The sequence below is a fragment of the Bubalus kerabau genome, chromosome 3 (genome assembly GCF_029407905.1).
Source record: "Bubalus kerabau isolate K-KA32 ecotype Philippines breed swamp buffalo chromosome 3, PCC_UOA_SB_1v2, whole genome shotgun sequence".
Taxonomy (NCBI): domain Eukaryota; kingdom Metazoa; phylum Chordata; class Mammalia; order Artiodactyla; family Bovidae; genus Bubalus; species Bubalus kerabau.
This window is the reverse complement of record NC_073626.1, coordinates 125,275,279-125,294,838: the sequence shown is the minus strand read 5'-3', so window position 1 is coordinate 125,294,838 and position 19,560 is coordinate 125,275,279. Positions and strand designations below refer to the sequence as shown.

General features: G+C 41.6%; 1 protein-coding gene across 1 annotated transcript in view; it reads right to left on the bottom strand.

Annotated features, from left to right (window-relative positions):
* CFAP221 (cilia and flagella associated protein 221) overlaps window positions 1–19,560 on the bottom strand; it is a 127,494-nt gene that overhangs the window by 69,788 nt on the left and 38,146 nt on the right. Inside the window, exons 7-8 of the mRNA XM_055572896.1 lie at window positions 8,008–8,111; window positions 3,517–3,676 (exon numbers count right to left, since the gene is read on the bottom strand). Of these exons, the coding sequence (XP_055428871.1) occupies window positions 3,517–3,676; window positions 8,008–8,111 (264 nt within the window). The remainder of the gene's footprint in view (window positions 1–3,516; window positions 3,677–8,007; window positions 8,112–19,560) is intronic.

Genomic DNA, 19,560 nt, shown 5'->3' with positions numbered 1-19,560 from the left:
ATTGATCGCTGAGGAAGGCTTTCTTATCTCTTCTTGCTATTCTTTGGAACTCTGCATTCAGATGCTTATATCTTTCTTTTTCTCCTTTGCTTTTCATTTCTCTTCTTTTCACAGCTATTTATAAGCCCTCCCCAGATAGCTAGTGGAGGTGATGGAATTCCAGTTGAGCTATTTCAAATCCTGGAAGATGATGCTGTGAAAGCGCTACACTCAATATGCCAGCAAATTTGGAAAACTCAGCAGTGGCCACAGGACTGGAAAAGGTCAGTTTTCATTCCAATCCCAAAGAAAGGCCATGCCAAAGAATGCTCAAACTACCGCACAATTGCGCTCATCTCACATGCTAGTAAAGTAATGCTCAAAGTTCTCCAAGCCAGGCTTCAGCAATATGTCAACTGTGAACTTCCTGATGTTCAAGCTGGTTTTAGAAAAGGCAGAGGAACCAGAGATAAAATTGCCAACATCCGCTGGATCATTCAAAAAGCAAGCGGGTTCCAGAAAAAACATCTATTTCTGCTTTACTGACTATGCCAAAGCCTTTGACTGTGTGGATCACAATAAACTGTGGAAAATTCTGAAAGAGATGGGAATACCAGACCACCTGACCTGCGTCTTGAGAAACCTATATGTAGGTCAGGAAGCAACAGTTAGAACTGGACATGGAACAGACTGGTTCCAAATAGGAAAAGGAGTACGTCAAGGCTGTATATTGTCACCCTGCTTATTTAACTTATATGCAGAGTACATTGTGAGAAATGCTGGGCTGGAAGAAACACAAGCTGGAATCAAGATTGCCGGGAGAAATATCAGTTATCTCAGATATGCAGATGACACCACCCTTATGGCAGAAAGTGAAGAGGAACTAAAAAGCCTCTTGATGAAAGTGAAAGAGGAGAGTGAAAAAGTTGGCTTAAAGCTCAACATTCAGAAAATGAAGATCATGGCATCTGGTCCCATCACTTCATGGGAAATAGATGGGGAAACAGTGGAAACAGTGTCAGACTTTACTTTTGGGGGGCTCCAAAATCACTGCAGATGGTGATTGCAGCCATGAAATTAAAAGACGCTTATTCCTTGGAAGGAAAGTTATGACCAACCTAGATAGCATATTCAAAAGGAGAGACATTACTTTGCCAACAAAGGTCCGTCTAGTCAAGGCTATGGTTTTTCCAGTGGTCATGTATGGATGTGAAAGTTGGACTGTGAAGAAAGCTGAGTGTCGAAGAATTGATGCTTTTGAACTGTGGTGTTGGAGAAGACTCTTGAGAGTCCCTTGGACTGCAAGGAGATCCAACCAGTCCATTCTAAAGGTGATCAGTCCTGGGTGTTCTTTGGAAGGAATGACGCTAAAGCTGAAACTCCAATACTTTGGCCACCTCATGCGAAGAGTTGACTCATTGGAAAAGACTCTGATGCTGGGAGGGATTGGGGGCAGGAGGAGAAGGGGATGACAGAGGATGAGATGGCTGGATGACATCACTGACTCGATGGACATGAGTTTGGGTGAATTCCGGGAGTTGGTGAAGGACAGGGAGGCCTGGCGTGCTGCAATTCATGTGGTTGCAAGAGTCGGACACACTGAGTGACTGAACTGAATTGAACTACTAGTGTTGACGATGGAAATGAAGGGATATGAGAAAGCAAGAAACCAAGAGTTACATGGAATTGGCAGTGCCAATTGGATGTGAGTTCATCACACATCCAACTCTGAAACAGAAAAAAGCACCTGTGAAATCTTCAGAGAACACTGCAGCTGGATCATTTTTCCCCTTCCTGGTGGAATATCTGTGTTCCAGCACTACCTGAAGCCTGGGGAGACAGGCAGGTCTTGAGACATGGTCCTTGAAAACGTCAAGAGTGTTCTAGATCAGATATTAAACTCCAGATGGGAAACCAAAACATAGTTTAGAAAAGGTGTGCATCTGTTCCTGCTTGGAGCTTCTGCCATGCAATGCGCCACTGTGTTTAAGAACGTGTTTATGGAGGGGTAGACATGTCAATGGAGAAGGCAATGGCACCCCACTCCAGTACTCTTGCCTGGAAAATACCATGGACGGAGGACCCTGGTAGGCTGCAGTCCATGGGGCCGCTAAGAGTTGGACACGACTGAGTGACTTCACTTTCACTTTTCACTTTCATGCATTGGAGAAGGAAATGGCAACCCACTCCAGTGTTCTTGCCTGGAGAATCCCAGGGATGGGGCAGCCTGGTGGGCTGCCGTCTATGGGGTCACACAGAGTCGGACACGACTGAGGTGACTTAGCAGCAGCAGCAGCAGCAGACATGTCAAAGTCCCACTCAAGTGACACCTCTGAGGAGGTCGTCTGTGTGTTGTGGCGCATGTTGTGAGCTGCAAACAGCATTCTTCTCAGTCAGTTAACTGACACCAGGAAAATGAGGACTGTTTTTCTTTTATGTCCAATGTTACCTCTTTATTGGCTGAACTACTTTAGTTTTACTACAGAAACTTGCAAGATTTGGGTTCAGCAGGTCACACTAACATTCTACAGTTGACTCAAGCTACTTTGGCTTCTGAGAAAGAAAATAATAATATAAATATATAATAAATCATGGAGTTCTTGTTTTGATAGTGGGTTGTTATTCCACTTTTAATATGTCTAATGATGTTAATATGTGACATGAATGTATGTGTGAAGGGGAGAGGAGGAAAATCAACCTTTGCCTTCATCATTTTCAAAATATTTATAAGGATTTTTCAAGATTAGGATTTATACTGTGAAATTTTTTCCTTTTCACTTCTATAAACATCATGCAAGTTAGAAAACACCTTATTAACTAGATATATTTGGATATAAAAATACAAGCTCACATTCACTGGAAATGGAAGTTCAGGGCTAACTGGTTATAGTTAAACCCATGGGTTTAAAACTTAAACCCATTTCACATCTTTACTCTGACTTGAATGCTGAGGGTGCTTTAAGAAAAGCTCCCACCCAGCATGTTTCCATTTCTGCCTTATGTCAAAGGCACTTGTTATACTTGACTTATTTCGGCTCCTGTCTTAAGCATCTTTAGAGTGCGGACCATTTCCTGTGGGGCTTTGCAGTGGACACTGCACAGGGCAGGCACTCCACTCATTATAATATTATATTGAAACTTAGAATATAGCTATGTGGTTCTGGCTTTATGACTTGAATTTTTGAATAGACGCTAATATACACATGTGGCCAACAATTCAAACAGCGCACTGATAGTAATCAGTAAAAGAAAGTATCCTCACCAAAATCTCTTTTCTCAGTCAGCTCTTCTCTCTCGGCAGAAACTACTGCTACAAGCACAGAGATATTCTCTGCATCACTGTTATATTTTAAAGGGTATTTTATGAAGGTTCACCATTTAAGTAAGTTTCTTAATTGAGACAGAATTGACATGTAACTGTATATTAGTTCCAGGCATATTAAGTAAGGTTTTGATGGCATTCTGCTACAAGAAAGAAACAATGGAATGGATGAAAGGAAGAATTGGGGTTTGAAGGAAAACAGAAGTGAGCCGTACTTTAAAGCCACATTGGGGTAGCATGTCCCGGTGAAGACACACTCGTACGGTTGCGAGTTGAACTGTGAAACCCACAGCTGCACTTTTATCTGTGCCATCCCATACTGAAACGGGGTAAACTTCACTGTCACATTCATCTTCCCATTCGCCGGGATTATTCCTGGGAGGAAAGACATGAGAAAACGTGATGCTTTTTCTTCCTGCCAAGTCCAAGCAAAGAGGCTGACTCTCACACACATATATATTCTTCCCATGAGAAGCACAAGTATTTCTAGTATCATAGTCTTTTCATTAAATACATGTGAATCAACCTCTGCATGTTCACACTGATCTTATTTACCAACTACTACCTTAATCCTTTATACTCATAACTTGATTGTACCAGTTATATAAACATACACTATGAGTCAGCATTACTGAGTCAGAAGTGAATTCCCAGAACCATAACCTTTAAGCCATTATTAATAATTCCCAGATATCAATGTTCATGCTGTGAGCCACAAGGAAAATGAAGGAACACATGTAAAAGTTTGTGTCCAAATAATTTGGTTCCCTATATTTTTGTGTAATTTGATTCTCTCATTTTATATCTTCAGGATAGACAACTGTTCTCTCAAAAGGCAAATGTCACATGATGTTTATTTCTCCTTTGTGTCTCTGGTGCCAACAGGGCTTGGAATGTAATTAAGTGCTCAACAAACATGAAAAGGAAAATAAAAGGCAAGGAGGAAAATAGAATTGATATGCTAGGTGTGAGAAGGGCTACCATTTCTGACTTCCACTGAAGGCTCTCTGGTTTGCTCTCTAGGTGGACTCCTCTGGTCCACACAGAGGCCTTGCCTGGCAACCCCCCTCCTTCCCATCTGGGGTCCCTCTGAATCTTGGACCACCCTCTGCCTTGCTCTCTATGCCAACCTCACGGTCCTTTCATTCAGCCATCAGACATTCACTGAGCACCTACTAGGTGACAGGCACTGTTTTAGGCACTTGAAACACAACAGTAAACAAAGCAAAGTCCCAGGGGACTTCCCTGGTGATCCAGTGATTAAGGCTCTGCCTGCCAATGCAAGGGGTGCAGGATCTATCCCTAGTCAGGGAACTAAGATCACACATGCCATATGGCGCAGCCCAAACACACACACACACACACACACACACACACACACACAAAGCCCCAGAGCTCACGGAGTTTACATGCTGGCCAGGATGGCAAATAAAAAGAAATAAGCCAGTGAATATAAACTCTCAAGTCATGTCATGAACACAGAGTAGGCCAAGGGGAAGCAAGTGACACACAAGGAGCTATTTGAGACATGGTGAACATCAGGTCTCAGGTGAGGAGATGCTGAAGCAGAGGCCTGGATGAGGTGTGGGGCTGCTGCTCCAGTCCCCAGACACTGGCACTCTGGACCCCATGCCTTGGCACTTGCTGTTCCCCAGATTGGAAGCCCTTCCTCCAGATCTTCCTTTAGCTTCCAGTCTTCTGGATTACCTCTCTGTCATCTGCCTCCCCTAGTTAAGTCTCACAAAAGCAGATGCCTGCTTGTTACTGTGTTCCCAGCTCAATAAACAAAACTTCAAAGCCTATGTCAGCCCACATGTTACAGAAAACTCCTCCTGATGCTCCATCTGCAGAAGCCTCCACCACCTTCCCTCACAGATACCCTGCAGTCCTCAGGTACCACCCGAACTGTCACTCTGCAAATTCACCAGTCTTCCAACTAGTCTGCAAGCCCCTAAGGCAGACACCCAGTCCCAGAGCTCTTTTATCTTCTCAGATCCTAAGCGCTGTGCTTCAGAAAAATACATAAAACCCTAAAGACTCCACCAAAACACCCACTATTAATAGAATTGATGAAAGTAAAGTTGCAGGATACAAAATCAATATAGAAAAATCAGTTGTGTTTCTATACACCAACAACAAACTATGAGAAAATGAAATGAAAAAACAATTCCATTTACAATTGCAACAAAAAGAATAAAATGCCTTGAAATAAATTTTTTCCAGTTTTATTGGGAAATAATCAACATACATCTCTGTATAAATTTAAGGTATGAAGCATGATGGTTTGACTTCCGTATTTGTGAAATAATCACCACAATGGGTTTAATTAACATCCATCGTTCTAAATAGACACAATAAAAAGAAAGCCCAGGAATAAACTCATGCATATATGGTCAATTAATTGGCAACAAAGGATCCTAGAATATACAAAAGGGCAAGGACAACCTCTTCAGTAAAGTGTTGGGAGGACTGAACAGCCACATGCTAAAGAATAAAACTGAACCACTATCTTACACCACATACAAAAGTAAAATTCAGGAGGGAGGATTAATTTGGAGTTTGGGATTAACAGATACTCTACATAAAATGGATAAGCAACAAAGACCTACTGTATAGCACAGGGAACTTTACTCAATATCTTGTAATAACAATCTTCCAGGGAAAATAATCTAAAAAGTGACTATATTTTGTATATATATAACTGAATCACTTTGCTGTATACCTAAAAGTAACACAACACTGTAAATCAACTATATTTCAATAAAAAATTTAAAGATTAAAAAAATGATTTCAAAATGGATTAAAGACTTGAATGTAAGAACTGACAATATAATTCCTAGAAGAAAACAAAGAAAAAAGCTCCTTGACATTGGTCTTGACAATGATTTTGGGAATTTGATACCAAAAGCAAAGGCTACAAAAGCAAAAACACATGAAACTACACCAAGTTCAAAAGCTTCTGTGCAACAAAAGAAGACATCAACAAAATGAAAAGATGACCTATGGAAGGGAAGGAAATACTTGTAAACCACATATCCAATAGGGCAGGAATACCCAAGATACACAAGGATATCATATAACTCAATAACAAAACACCAAGATAACCCAACTTTTTCAAATAAGTAAAGGACCCAAACAGACACTTTTCCAAAGAAGATAAACAAATGTCCAACAGGTACATGTTCAACATCACTAATCATCAGGAAAATGCAAACAAAATGAGATTATTATTTCACACCTGTTAGAATGGCTATTATCAAAGAAATAACAAATCCTGGCAAGAAGGTAGAAAAAAGGGAACACTTGTGCACTGCTGGAAATGCAAGCTGGTGCAGTCACTATGAAAAACAGTACGGAGGTTTCCTTGAAACCTAAGGAATTCTCATATGATCCAGCAATCTCACATCTGGGTATATATGCAAAGGGAATGAAATCATTATTTTGAAGAGATAGATGTACTCCCACGTTCACTGCAGCATTATTCACAATATCCAAGGGAATGAAAATACTCTGTGTCCATTGACAGATGAAAGGATAAAGAAGATGTGGCATATACATACATACATATATATATATATAAAATGCAATATTATTCAGTGTTAAAGAAGAAGGTAATCCTGCCATTTGTGACAACATGTATGAATTTGGGTGGCATTATGGCAAGTAAAATAAGCCAAAGACAGATACTGTAAGGTATCATTTACACACACATTCAGAAGAAATAAAGTCTAATTCTGAGAAATAGAGAGTTGAAAAATGGTTACCAGGGGCTGGGGGTGGGGGGTTGGTGGTAAGGAGAATTTGGTAAAAGGGTACGAACTTTCAATTATAGAATGAATGAGGTCTGAGGCTTTAACATAAAACAAGGTGACTATACTTGAAATTTGCTGAGAGAGTAGAACTTAAATGTTTCACCAATAAAAAAGGCAGCTCTGTGAGGTGATGGATATTCATTAACTCAATGACAGAATCCTTTCACGATGTGTACACACGTCAAATCATCACATTATATACTTAAAAAGCTTATAATTTTATGTATAAAATTATATCCATATCATATACATGTCATTATACCTCAATAAATCTGAAAAAACACAAAACAAAAACAAAACTATTTTAGGATTCACAGCAGGCAACAATGGGTGGATATTTAAATCCCAAACCTAAACATCAAGAGAGAAACTGGGAAGCAGAAGTCAGTTCAGGTGGAGATTTCATTCTCAGAGGTCCTGAGCATTTTTGGGGTTTACGTCCTTTGGGGCATGCAAAGACAGATGGTCCGTGCCACATGTGAGAAAAATTCCTTAGACCCTTCACTAAGATTCTGAAGGCTTGAGTAGATATAATATTCCCATTTTATTTGAGCCTGTATTAAAGGTGACTATGAAACCATGTAAGTACCAGGAGTTAAAACTAGAATTAGAATGGATTAACTCCTGATTTCAAGTTTTGACTCTGGGGTGCAATTGACCTGAATATAAAGTATAAATTATCTGCATGATATAGATTATCCCAAACTGTGTTTACTCCCAAGTTTCCGGTTCTGATTTACATTATCAGATGTAAAGTCTGTTACTGTTACACATTTGAAAATAACACATTCAAATGTGGCTTATTCTCTTTCATAACTTGAGACCTACTTTCCAAGTCATCTTCAATCTGAGAACTCTCAGGAAATCGGCAACTTGAGAATGAATTCTCCTTACCTGATGTTGGCTCCACAGTAAAGGCCTGATGAGGATGAACCACAGTGACATGAAACTCAAAATCCACAGGGCAACTGCACCACAAAGGAATCACGTAGCTTTTGCTGCAAAAAAAGAAGAAGAAGAAAACTGTAAAATATTATTTTTCTTTATAACTACCTCTTTTGGTATCAACGAATACTCAGGTTATGTAATAAACAGCCACAACCATGAGGAGAGTCAACCCTCACACGCTCATTCCCGGGTGACAGCTAGCGGACAGCACATTCTGGGTGCTGTGGCAGGGGCACGTCTCACAGAGCCCTGAGCCTATCCTAATGGCAAAGTGAAATGACCCTTTTGCAGTTGTTTTGGGGATACAGTAGATTTCAAATACGGTTTGAAAAATGATGCCAGGAGTATTTTTACTTGGCCTTAAATTCATTATTTGGAAATATTCTAAATATAAAGAAAATATTGAAAGTAATAAAAGAAAGATCCCTTTATCCACTACCAAACTCTATAAAATCTTCTGCTTTGGGTAAACCAATGTCTTATTTTAACAGATATAAAACATGCAGAACAGTTGAAGCTCCCTGTCTACCTCTCCCTGGTCCTCTGCTCCTTCTTGCCTCCCCAGTGGTGACCTCTACCTGTATTCACCATCATTCCCATGGATTTTAGAAATATCACCACATATGTATGTACCCATAAAATGTATCCTATTTATCACTTGTTTTCCATTATACTGTTCTAAAACGTGCTAGTTTTGCCCAGCATTATGCTTTTGAGATTGATCCATGATGACATGTGAAGTTCTGTTCATTTGTTTTAACCAGCGATAAGTAGTTTGTTGTTAGTCGACATCATCTTTCTCTCTCTGCTCTCGTGCTGAAAGGTGTATGGGTTGTCTGTGCCTTTTCACTACTTCAGGGTGGTGATGACAGTCCTTTGGGGGACTCCTTATGCATGTGGACCAGAGCTGCTCTAGCTGTGACTGAGAAATGGAATTACGGTTAGCAGTAAAGTGAAATTATCAGCTTTTCTAGGTATGGCCTAAGTGCCCTCTGAAGCACTCTAACCAATTTATCCTCCCAAAAGCAGCATCTGATTACCAACATAGGATTCTCAGACACTGTAACTTCTTCCAACTTGATGAGGGTGAAATAGTACGTCACTTTATTTTCATTTCTTTGAGGCTGACCCTACTCATTTTACCCATTGGATTTCTTCTTCTATGAATTGCCTATGTGTATTCTTTGCCCATTTTTCTACTGCATTATTCTATTCTCTTATTAACTTGTAAATTTTAGATATTAATGTTTTCAATTACATCCATTGATATAAATTCAAGATAAGGATCATTATACAGAATAATCACTTCAGCCAACAGTGAGATGAATACTTCATAGCTTTTTTATTTTTTTAACCAACTCATAAATTCTGTCCTAAATCAGGCTCTACTAGAAGTATCAGTTCATCCATCTTAACTGTATGAGATGCTTTCTAATTCTGAAATACAGGGTACCTAAAAGTCATTACGTTTTTCGAGGCAATTCAACCTAACAGACACTTAGGCCCCACTGAGCTTCAGGTATTTTACAGCACTGGGTAGACAAAACTAACATTACAAGTTACGTGTCTTTCAAGATGATGAATGCCACTGCCCGAACCCGGTCCCTGAAGATTAGGTCAGTGACTCACAAGCCACCTGGGCTGTATGGGCCTCCAGTCAGTATCCCCAGGGGTCTGCTCAGAGCTACCCCAGCAGCTGCTCAGAGATCCTCTGCTAAAAGTTGAATGTTTACATTTTCCTGAACTAAAACAAACAAACAAAAACTGGTAGTGCTTTTTATATTTACCCAATCTGTAGCTAACTTCAAAGCTCTGATAATTCCCATAGAAAAGGTGTCAGAGTATTTGTTTAATGATGATTACATGAAGCCAAGTTCCTGATGCATTAATCAGTCGGAAAAACAAACAATTCCTTAAGGGCACAAAATTCCAAGTGGCTTGATTCAGGAGACACAGCAGTGCCAGGAATACATAGGCAGTGGAAAAACTGAACTTGGTTTTCATCGCTGCTGTTAACACTATGAATATCAAATTATGTGACTGGTTTCCCTCATCATAAATCAAGGGCGATCTACATTAATTTGGGTCAAGAGAAATTCTGGCAGATAGGAAGCTTAGGTTATTTAGAAGTTTTCCATATGTGAAGAAACAGAATCCCATTAGATTCTGCGGGCCTAAAAATTCTCAACTAAATTCCATTGCTAAAATACAATAAAAAGTGACTGGCAGTGAAGAAACATGAATAAATATACATATCCTGTGCCTATTAATCCTCAGATGCAAATAGGAGCCTGAATTAGAGTTCTTCTATGATTTATAGAAAGTAGCCAATTAAAATATTAAAGCAGAACTTTCCTGGTGGACCAGTGGTTGGAAGTTCACCTGCCACTGCAAGGGACATAGGTTTGATCCCTGGTCCAGGAGGATTCCATATGCCATGGGGCAGCTGGGTCTGTATGCTGTGGGTGCTGAGACCCTCGTGTCCAAGAGCTCATATACCACAAAAGAGACTGCCCTTCCCATCCCCACCACCCATCCCTGCTCTCTGCAATTAGCAGGGGCCCTGCATGCTGTGGCGAGGGCCCAGCACAGCCAAAATAAAAATAAATAAATAATATTAAAAAAATTAAAGCAGATAGAAGTTAATACTCTTCAAGTAAAGACAACTTTTATCCCTGCTACTTTATTATTTAAACATTTAATCAATTACATTAACGCTATGTATAAAAATATATTAAGCACTTGAAAAGACTTATGACTTATTTTTAATAAAATCCAACTCAAACTTTTTAAATACCAGTCTTATGATCATGTACAAACTCTGTGCCTATTATAAGTAAAGAGTACCAACTTCCCTCACAGAAAGTAAATATTATAAAATAATATAAACGCAAATTTCTTTCTTGTCCCTTTTCTAAATAAATGCTAGAAGAGGGCCAGACACTGCATTAATTTCCAGTAAATTATATAACATTTGTTTCTACTTTACTCTGATGTTATTTTCATCATTTATCCTAAAATCTAACATTGTGTTAGTTAGGAGTAATCAACGATTTCTTGAGAGAATGTATAATCTTGTGAACTTATTGGGGATAACATAAAAGCAAATTTCCTCTCTAATTAAAAAACCTCCATGTTTAGAGAGTGGACTGAGTGAGCCATCTTGACATAAATAGTACTGGACTTCTTTTTGGAGAATGAAGGTTGACTGATAATGTCACTGAGAGGGACTGTATGGGGCCTTCCTGGAATAGACTCCCTGCCCTGACCCCCAAGTCCTCTACCTGCCTCTTCACTGTGGAAAAACTGTGGCCTCCTAGACCTTTCCTGAGTTCCAAAGAGTCAATTTAATCAGAGAATGATAAAATGGAGAAAGAAAGGAAAACCATCAGACAAGACAAAATTCTAACACTTTAGCCATTAGACAAAGTCAAGGATCTTCAGTTCCTCCTCAAGGGCTATAGATAATATTCTGGGCAACATCCTTTGAGCTGTCTTGTAGATACTGAGATTCCTACCAGGTGGGAGAAGTTACTGGTATGCTACCCACAAGCATGTAGACTCCAGACCGGTTGGAACCAGAAGGTTAATGATGCTGACTCCTGATAACCTCACCATAATCCAATCAGAAGAATGTCCATGAGCTGACCACACACCCCACTACCCTCTTTCCTCACTCTGTCTTTAAAAACTTTTCCCTGAAACCTTTCAAGGAGTTCAGGCCTTTTAAACACTAGGTGTCTAGACTCCTTCTTGGGTGCCTGTAATTAACACTGCACTTTCCTTCACCATGACCTGCTGTCATTAGGATGGCTTTGCTGCACACGGGCAAGCAGACCCAAGCATGAGTCAGTAACAGTAAAAAGCATGACAGATGCTAACTTATTACAAGATGCTCGAATCAGAGGCCACAGTAAATTAATCATCAGCTATTACATGTTACTTGTAACCATCAAGATAAAGGGAAGCCTCTTCACAGAGACATATATAAAATTTAAACCATAATGTAGACTATGTAAACATGTCAATTTAGCAAGACTTTTCCCTTGTCAATTACTCACTGATACAGGAATCACTTAGAGATCCAAAGCTGTGGACAGCAATGATGTATTTGCATGAGACCCACTCCTTTTCAAATGTACAGAAGACTCATGAGAAAATTGAATCTGAGTAAGCTCATCTATACTGGGACTTCCCTGGTGGTCCAATGGTTAAGAATCTGCCTTACAATGCAGTAGACATGGGTTTGATCCCTGGTCTGGGTCCCAGATCCCACATGCTGGGGGGCAGCTAAGCCCATGTGCTACAACTGAGCCTGTGAGCCTCAACTACAGAGCCCATGCACTCTGGGGTCCCTGCACCATAACTAGAGAGAAGACTCTGTGCTGCAACTGAGAGCCTGAGTATCTCAACCAAGAGCCGAAGCAGGCAACAATAAATACATAAATATGAAAACAAGCCCATTTTTTGTCTATTGAGAGGTGGATCCCCAGTCTCCTTCCCTGGGATCTGGGCTCTCTGGCCACTCAGCTCCTGGAGAGCAGCGGAAATAACGATGCTGCACTGCTTTCCTAAGGCCATACCCAGGAGACTGGCATCCCTCAATCCTCCTGGGTGTTCACATTGTTGCCAGGTTGGCAGGAAGCACAAGCAGCCTTTGGAGAGACCCATGTGGAGAGAACCGAGGCTACCAGCCTTGCACCCAGCTCAGCCCAGGAAAGAGCAGCGTGCGAGTGGACCAACCTGGGAAGTGGATCCCTTGGCTTGGCTAAGCAGCCTCAGTTGACTCTGCACAAAGCAGGGCAACTTTCTCCATCAAGGAGCCTTCAAAACGTAGATCCAGGAGCAAAACAAATGACTGCTGTTACTTTAAGCCACTGCTTATAGGGTGGTTTGTTACACAGCAGTAAGGAAAGACCAGACCCAGACAGCATTCTCTCTTTCTCATCTCATTTCTCCTTTAGTGAATGACTGCCTTTACCCCATTTCTGGTGGGAATCTTAACTTGGACATTTTAAAGTTGTTTTCTCTTTTCAGTAGTAGCTTTTCACATGTCCCAGCCATGTGCTTGTGCCTCAGCCAACCGAGAAGGTAAGCACTATTATTCTGCCCATTTCATAGATAAACAAACTGACCAGTGTGGGGCTGTCCAAGGACATACAGTTAATAAGAGATGAGGTTGGAATGGTGAGGATCACAAGGTGGCAGAGTAGAAGGACATGCACTCATCTTCTCCTCTGAGAATTCCAAAATTACAACTCACTGCTGAACAACCATTGACAGGAGGATGTTGGATCACACCTAAAAAAGATACTCCATGTCCAGGGGCAAAGGATAAGCCCCACCAAGACAGTAGGAGGGGCAAAATTGCATTTAGAATCAAACCTCATACCTGCCAGAGACACTTGGAGGGCTCAAACAAAGCCTTGTGCACACCAGGAGACCCCAAAGAGACTGAGCCAGACCTGCCTTTGAGTGTTTGAGTGTCCCCTGTGGAGGATAGGTCAGCAGTGGCCTGTCACAGGGGCAGGGGCTCTGGGTACAGCAGACCTGAGTGTGGCATAAGCCCTCTTAGAGGAGGTCGCTATTAACCCAATATAGAGCCGCCAGAACTTATCCAGGACTAGGGAAACAGACTCTTGGAGGGCTGAAACAAAACCTTGTGTGCACCAGGACCCAGGAGAAAGGAGCAGTCAGACCCACAAGAGACTGACCCAGACTTGCCTGTTGAGTGTCCAGAAGTCTCCGGCAGAGGCATGCATCAGCAGTAGCCTGCTGCAGCGTCAGAGGCACTGAGTGCAGCAGTGCACAGGACCTTTTCAAGGAGGTCGCCATTATCTTCATTACTTCTGCCATAGTTTGATCTCAGGTCAAACAACAGGGAGGGAACATAGTCCCGCCCATCAACAGAAAATTGGATTAAAATTTACTGAGCATGGCTCCAACCATCAGAACCAAGAACCAGTTTCCCCCACAGTCAGTCTCTCCCCATCAGGAAGCTTCCGTAAGCCTCTTATCCTTATACCTCAGAAGGCAGACAGAATGAAAATCACAATCACAGAAAACTGATCACATGGACCACAGCCTTGTCTAACTCAAGGAAACTATAAGCCATGCCACGTCAGTTCAGTTCAGTTCAGTCGCTCTGTCGTGTCCGACTCTTTGCCACCCCGTGAACCACAGCACTAGGCCTCCCTGTCCATCACCAACTCCTGGAGTCCACCCAAATCCATGTCCATCGAGTCGGTGATGCCATCCAACCATCTTATCCTCTGTCATCCCCTTCTCCTCCTGCCCTCAATCTTTCCCAGCATCAGGGTCTTTTCAAATGAGTCAGCTTTTCACAACAGGTGGCCAAAGTACTGGAGTTTCAGCTTTAACATCAGTCCTTCCAATGAACACCCAGGACTGATCTCCTTTAGGATGGACTGGTTGGATCTCCTTGCAGTGTAGGGCCACCCAAGACAGATGGGTCATGGTGGAGAGTTCTGACAAAAGGTGGTCCACTGGAGAAGGGAATGGCAAACCATTTCAGCACTCTTGGCTTGAGAACCCTGTGAACAGTATGAAAAGGCAAAAAGATATGACACTGAAAGATGAACTCCCCAAGTCGGTAGGTGCCCAATATGCTACTGGAGAAGACTGGAGAAACAATTCCAGAAAAAATGAAGAGATGGAGCCAAAGCAAAAACAATGCCCAGTTGTGGATGTGACTGGTGATGGAAGAAAAGTCCAATGCTGTAAAGAACAATATTGCATAGGAACCTGGAAAGTTAGGTCCAAGAATCAAGGCAAATTGGAAGTGGGAAAATAGATGGCAAGAGTGAACACTGACATTTTAGGAATCAGTGAACTAAAATGGACTGGAATGGATGAATTTAACTTCGATGACCATTATATCTACTACCGTGGGCAAGAATCCCTTAGAAGAAATGGAGTAGCCTTCATAGTCAACCAAAGAGTCCGAAATGCAGTACTTGGGTACAATCTCAAAAACAACAGAATGATCTCTGTTTATTTCCAAGGCAAACCAGTCAATATCACAATAATCCAAGTCTACGCCCTAACCACTGGAGAAGGCAATGGCACCCCACTCCAGTACTCTTGCCTGGAAAATCCCATGGACGGAGGAGCCTGGTAGGCTGCAGTCCATGAGGTCGCTAAGAGTCGGACACGACTGAGCGACTTCACTTTCACTTTTCACTTTCATGCATTGGAGAAGGAAATGGCAACCCACTCCAGTATTCTTGCCTGGAGAATCCCAGGGACGGGGGAGCCTGGTAGGCTGCCGTCTATGGGGTTGCACAGAGTCGGACACAACTGAAGCGACTTAGCAGCAGCAGCAGCAGCCCCAACCACTAATGCTTGAAGTGTAAGTTGAATGGTTCTATGAAGACCTACAAGACCTTATAGAATTAACACTCAAAAAAGATGTCCTTTTCATTATAGGGGACTGGATTGCAAAAGTAGGAAGTCAAGAGATACCTGGAGTAACAGGCAAGTTTGGCCTTGGAGTACAGAATGAAGCAGAGCAAAGGCTAATAGATTTTTGCTAAGAGAACGCACTGGTCATAGCAAACACCCTCTTCCAACAACACAAGAGAAGACTCTACAAATGGACATCATCAGATGGCCAACACCGAAATCAGATTCATTATATTCTTTGCAACCAAAGATGGAGAAGCTCTAAGCAGTCAGCAAAAAGAAGACCAGGAGCTGACTAGGGCTAAGATCATGAACTCCTTATTGCCTAATTCAGACTTAAACTGAAGAAAGTAGGGAAAACCACTAGACCATTCAGATATGACCTAAATCAAATCCCTTACGATTATACAGTGGAAGTGACAAATAGATTCAAGGGATTAGATCTGATAGATACAGTGCCTGAAGAAATATGGACGGAGGTTTGTAACATTGTATAGGAGGCAGTGATCAAGACCATCACCAAGAAAAAGAAATGCAAAAATGCAAAATGGTTGTCTGAGGAGGACTTACAAATAGCTGAGAAAAGGAAAGATATACCCATTTGAATGCAGAGTTCCAAAGAATAGCAAGGTGACATAAGAAAGCCTTCCTCAGTGATCAATGCAAAGAAACAGAGGAAAACAATAGAATGGGAAAGACAAGAGATCTCTTCAAGAAAATTAGAGATATCAAGGGAACATTTCATGCAAAGATGGGCATAATAAAGGACATAAACGGTATGGACTTAACAGTACCAGAAGATATTAAGAAGAGGTGGCAAGAATACACAGAAGAACTGTACAAAAAAGATCTTCATGACCCAGATAACCGTGATGGTGTGATCACTCACCTAGAGCCAGACATCCTGGAATGATAAGTCAAGTGGGCCTTAGAAAGCATCATGGTGAACAAAGCTGGTGGAGGTGATGGAATTTCAGCTGAGATATTTCAAATCCTAAAAGATGATGCTGTTAAAGTGCTGCACACAATATACCAGCAAATTTGGAAAATTCAGCAGTGGCCACAGGACTGGAAAAGGTCAGTTTTCATTCCGGTCCCAAAGAAAGGCAATGCTAAAGAATCTTCAAACTACCACACAATTGCACTCATCTCACATGCTAGCAAAGTAATGCTCAAAATTCTTTAAGCCAGGCTTCAACAGTATGTGAACCATGAACTTCCAGATGTTCAAGTTAGATTTAGACAAGGCAGAGGAAACAGAGATCAAATTGCCAACATCTGTTGGATAATCGAAAAAGCAAAAGAGCGCCAAAAAAACATCTACTTCTGCTTTATTTACTATGCCAAAGCCTTTGGCTGTGTGGATCACAACAAACTGTGGACAATTCTTAAAGAGATCAGAATACCAGACCACCTTACCTGCCTCCTGAGAAATCTGTATGTAGGTCAAGAAGCATCAGTTAGAATGGGACATGGAACAACAGACTGGTTCCAAATTGGGAAAGGAGTACCTCAAGGCTGTATATTGTCACCCTGCTTATTTAACTTACATGCAGAGTACATCATGCGAAATGCCAGGCTGGATGAAGCACAAGCTGGAATCAAGATTGCAGGAAGAAATAGTAATAACCTCAGATACGCAGATAACACCACCAGTGGCAGAAAATGAAGAAGAACTAAAGAGCCTCTTGATGAAAGTGAATGAGGAGAGTGAAAAAATCGGATTAAAACTCAACATTCAGAAAACTAAGATCATGGAATCCAGTCCCATCACTTCATGGCAAATAAATGGGGAAACAATAGAAACAGTGACAGTCTTTATTTTCTTGGGCTCCAAAATCACTGTAGATGGTGACTGCAGCCATGAAATGAAAAGACACCTGCTCCTTGGAAGAAAAGCTATGACCAACCTAGACAGAATATTCAAAAGCAGAGACATCGCTTTGCCAACAAAGGTCCGTCTAGTCAAAGCTATGGTTTTTCCAGTAGCTATGTATGAATGTGAGAGTTGGACTATAAAGAAAGCTGAGCACCAAAGAATTGATGCTTTTGAACTGTGGTGCTGGAGAAGACTCTTGAGCGTCCCTTGGACTGCAAGGAGATCCAACCAGTCCATCCTAAAGGAAATCAGTCCTGAATATTCATTGGAAGGACTGATGCTGAAGCTGAAACTCCAATACTTTGGCCACCTGATGTGAAGAACTGACTCATTGGGAAAGACCCTGATGCTGGGAAAGATTGAAGGCAGGAGGAGAAGGGGATGACAGAGGATGAGATGGTTGGATGGCATCACTGACGCAGTGGACATGAGTTTAAGCAAGCTCCTGGAGTTGGTGATGGACAGAGAAGCCTGGCATGCTGCAGTCCATGGGGTCACGACTGACTGATTGAACTGACTAAGGTGGGAGTGAAAGCCAGGACCCCAGGACCCAAGCTCTTAACTGTCATGCTATGTCTCTCTCCTCGGTCTCTAACAACCACAAAAAACTAAGACATCTCACTGTTCACACCTACAGCTTCTTCCCCATTGATTTTCTCTTCAAAACTGATCCCTTTGGGCTTTATTTGCTGAGCTTTTTGAAAGGCAAGTTCTTCAATTAGTCCATCATCAAGAAAGGCTTCTAAAGTCCCAGGACTTTTTCTCAAATGTTACCAACCTCCCCTCAAGTCCTGGCATGCGTGTAGAGAGAAAGGGGTGGGGGTGTCTGGGGACTGGCCAGTTAGTTTCCTTCAAGCCTGAGGTGTAAACTGCTGTATTCAGAAGATGACCAACCAAAATAGAAAGAAATCAGACAAAATGATTAGTTTCTCGATAAGCCAGATCCCCAGATGAATGTGCCACAATTTGAAAAGATATGAAGAATGCAGAGTAAATTATGTTTCCGACTTCAAAGTATGCCCTTGCAATCTCAGATAATTTATGTTCCTGTGAACTGCCATATGCTGCTTATCTCACTTTCAAAGACACAGTTAACTGGGACTGGGGCCTCAAACCAGAAGCACAGTGGACTCAGGATCTTTAATGACATAGTTAAATAAGGACAAACACAAATTTACATAAAGAAATGGTCACTTAACAGGCATCTAATTTTTTTTTTTTCCTTTACAGAATTACACACCATCCTTACTTTAGACTCAGCTTAGACCAGTATTGGGCTTCCCAGGTGGTGCTGGTGGTAAAGGATCCACTTGCCAATGCAGGAGACATAAGAGACATGGGTTCAAACCCTGGGTGGGGAAGATCCCCTGGAGGAGGGAATGGCAACCCACTCCAGTATTCTTGCCTGGAGAATCCCATGGACAGAGGAGGCTGGTGGACTACAGTCCATGGGTTGCAAAGAGTTGGACACAACTGAAGTGACTAAGCACACACACACACAGACCAATGTTAGAGGCAAAGACCCAGAAGGAGACAAGGAGTCAGGGAGGTTTGATGCTTTTTCTCTTGCTGGTGTGACTGTCAAGTTCCCTTCTTGCCCTTAATTCAATGTCTTCCCCAACCCTACTTAGTTCTCCCCACTGGTAAAATTTTACACACATCCCAGTAGTTTAGGAAAAGATGGAATTCTGAAAACACTAGGGAACAACCAGAAGTATTATTAAATGAGGTCCCCTTGCATACTTGGTTAAGGAAGTTAAGATATTTCTCTGGCGGTAGGGAAGGGAACTGAATTTTGAAGAAGTTAGAGGTGACCTGGTGACATGTTACCGTCATTCACAGAGACAATATATACCCAATTCATATTTCTAAATACCTTTTTTAGAAAATGTATATACCATAAAATTTACCCATTCCCACCCTTATGGCAGAAAGTGAAGAGGAACTAAAAAGCCTCTTGATGAAAGTGAAAGTGGAGAGTGAAAAAGTTGGCTTAAAGCTCAACATTCAGAAAACGAAGATCATGGCATCCGGTCCCATCACTTCATGGGAAATAGATGGGGAAACAGCGGAAACAGTGTCATACTTTATTTTTTTGGGCTCCAAAATCACCATTGGTGACTGCAACCATGAAATTAAAAGACGCTTACTCCTTGGAAGGAAAGTTATGACCAATCTAGATAGCATATTGAAAA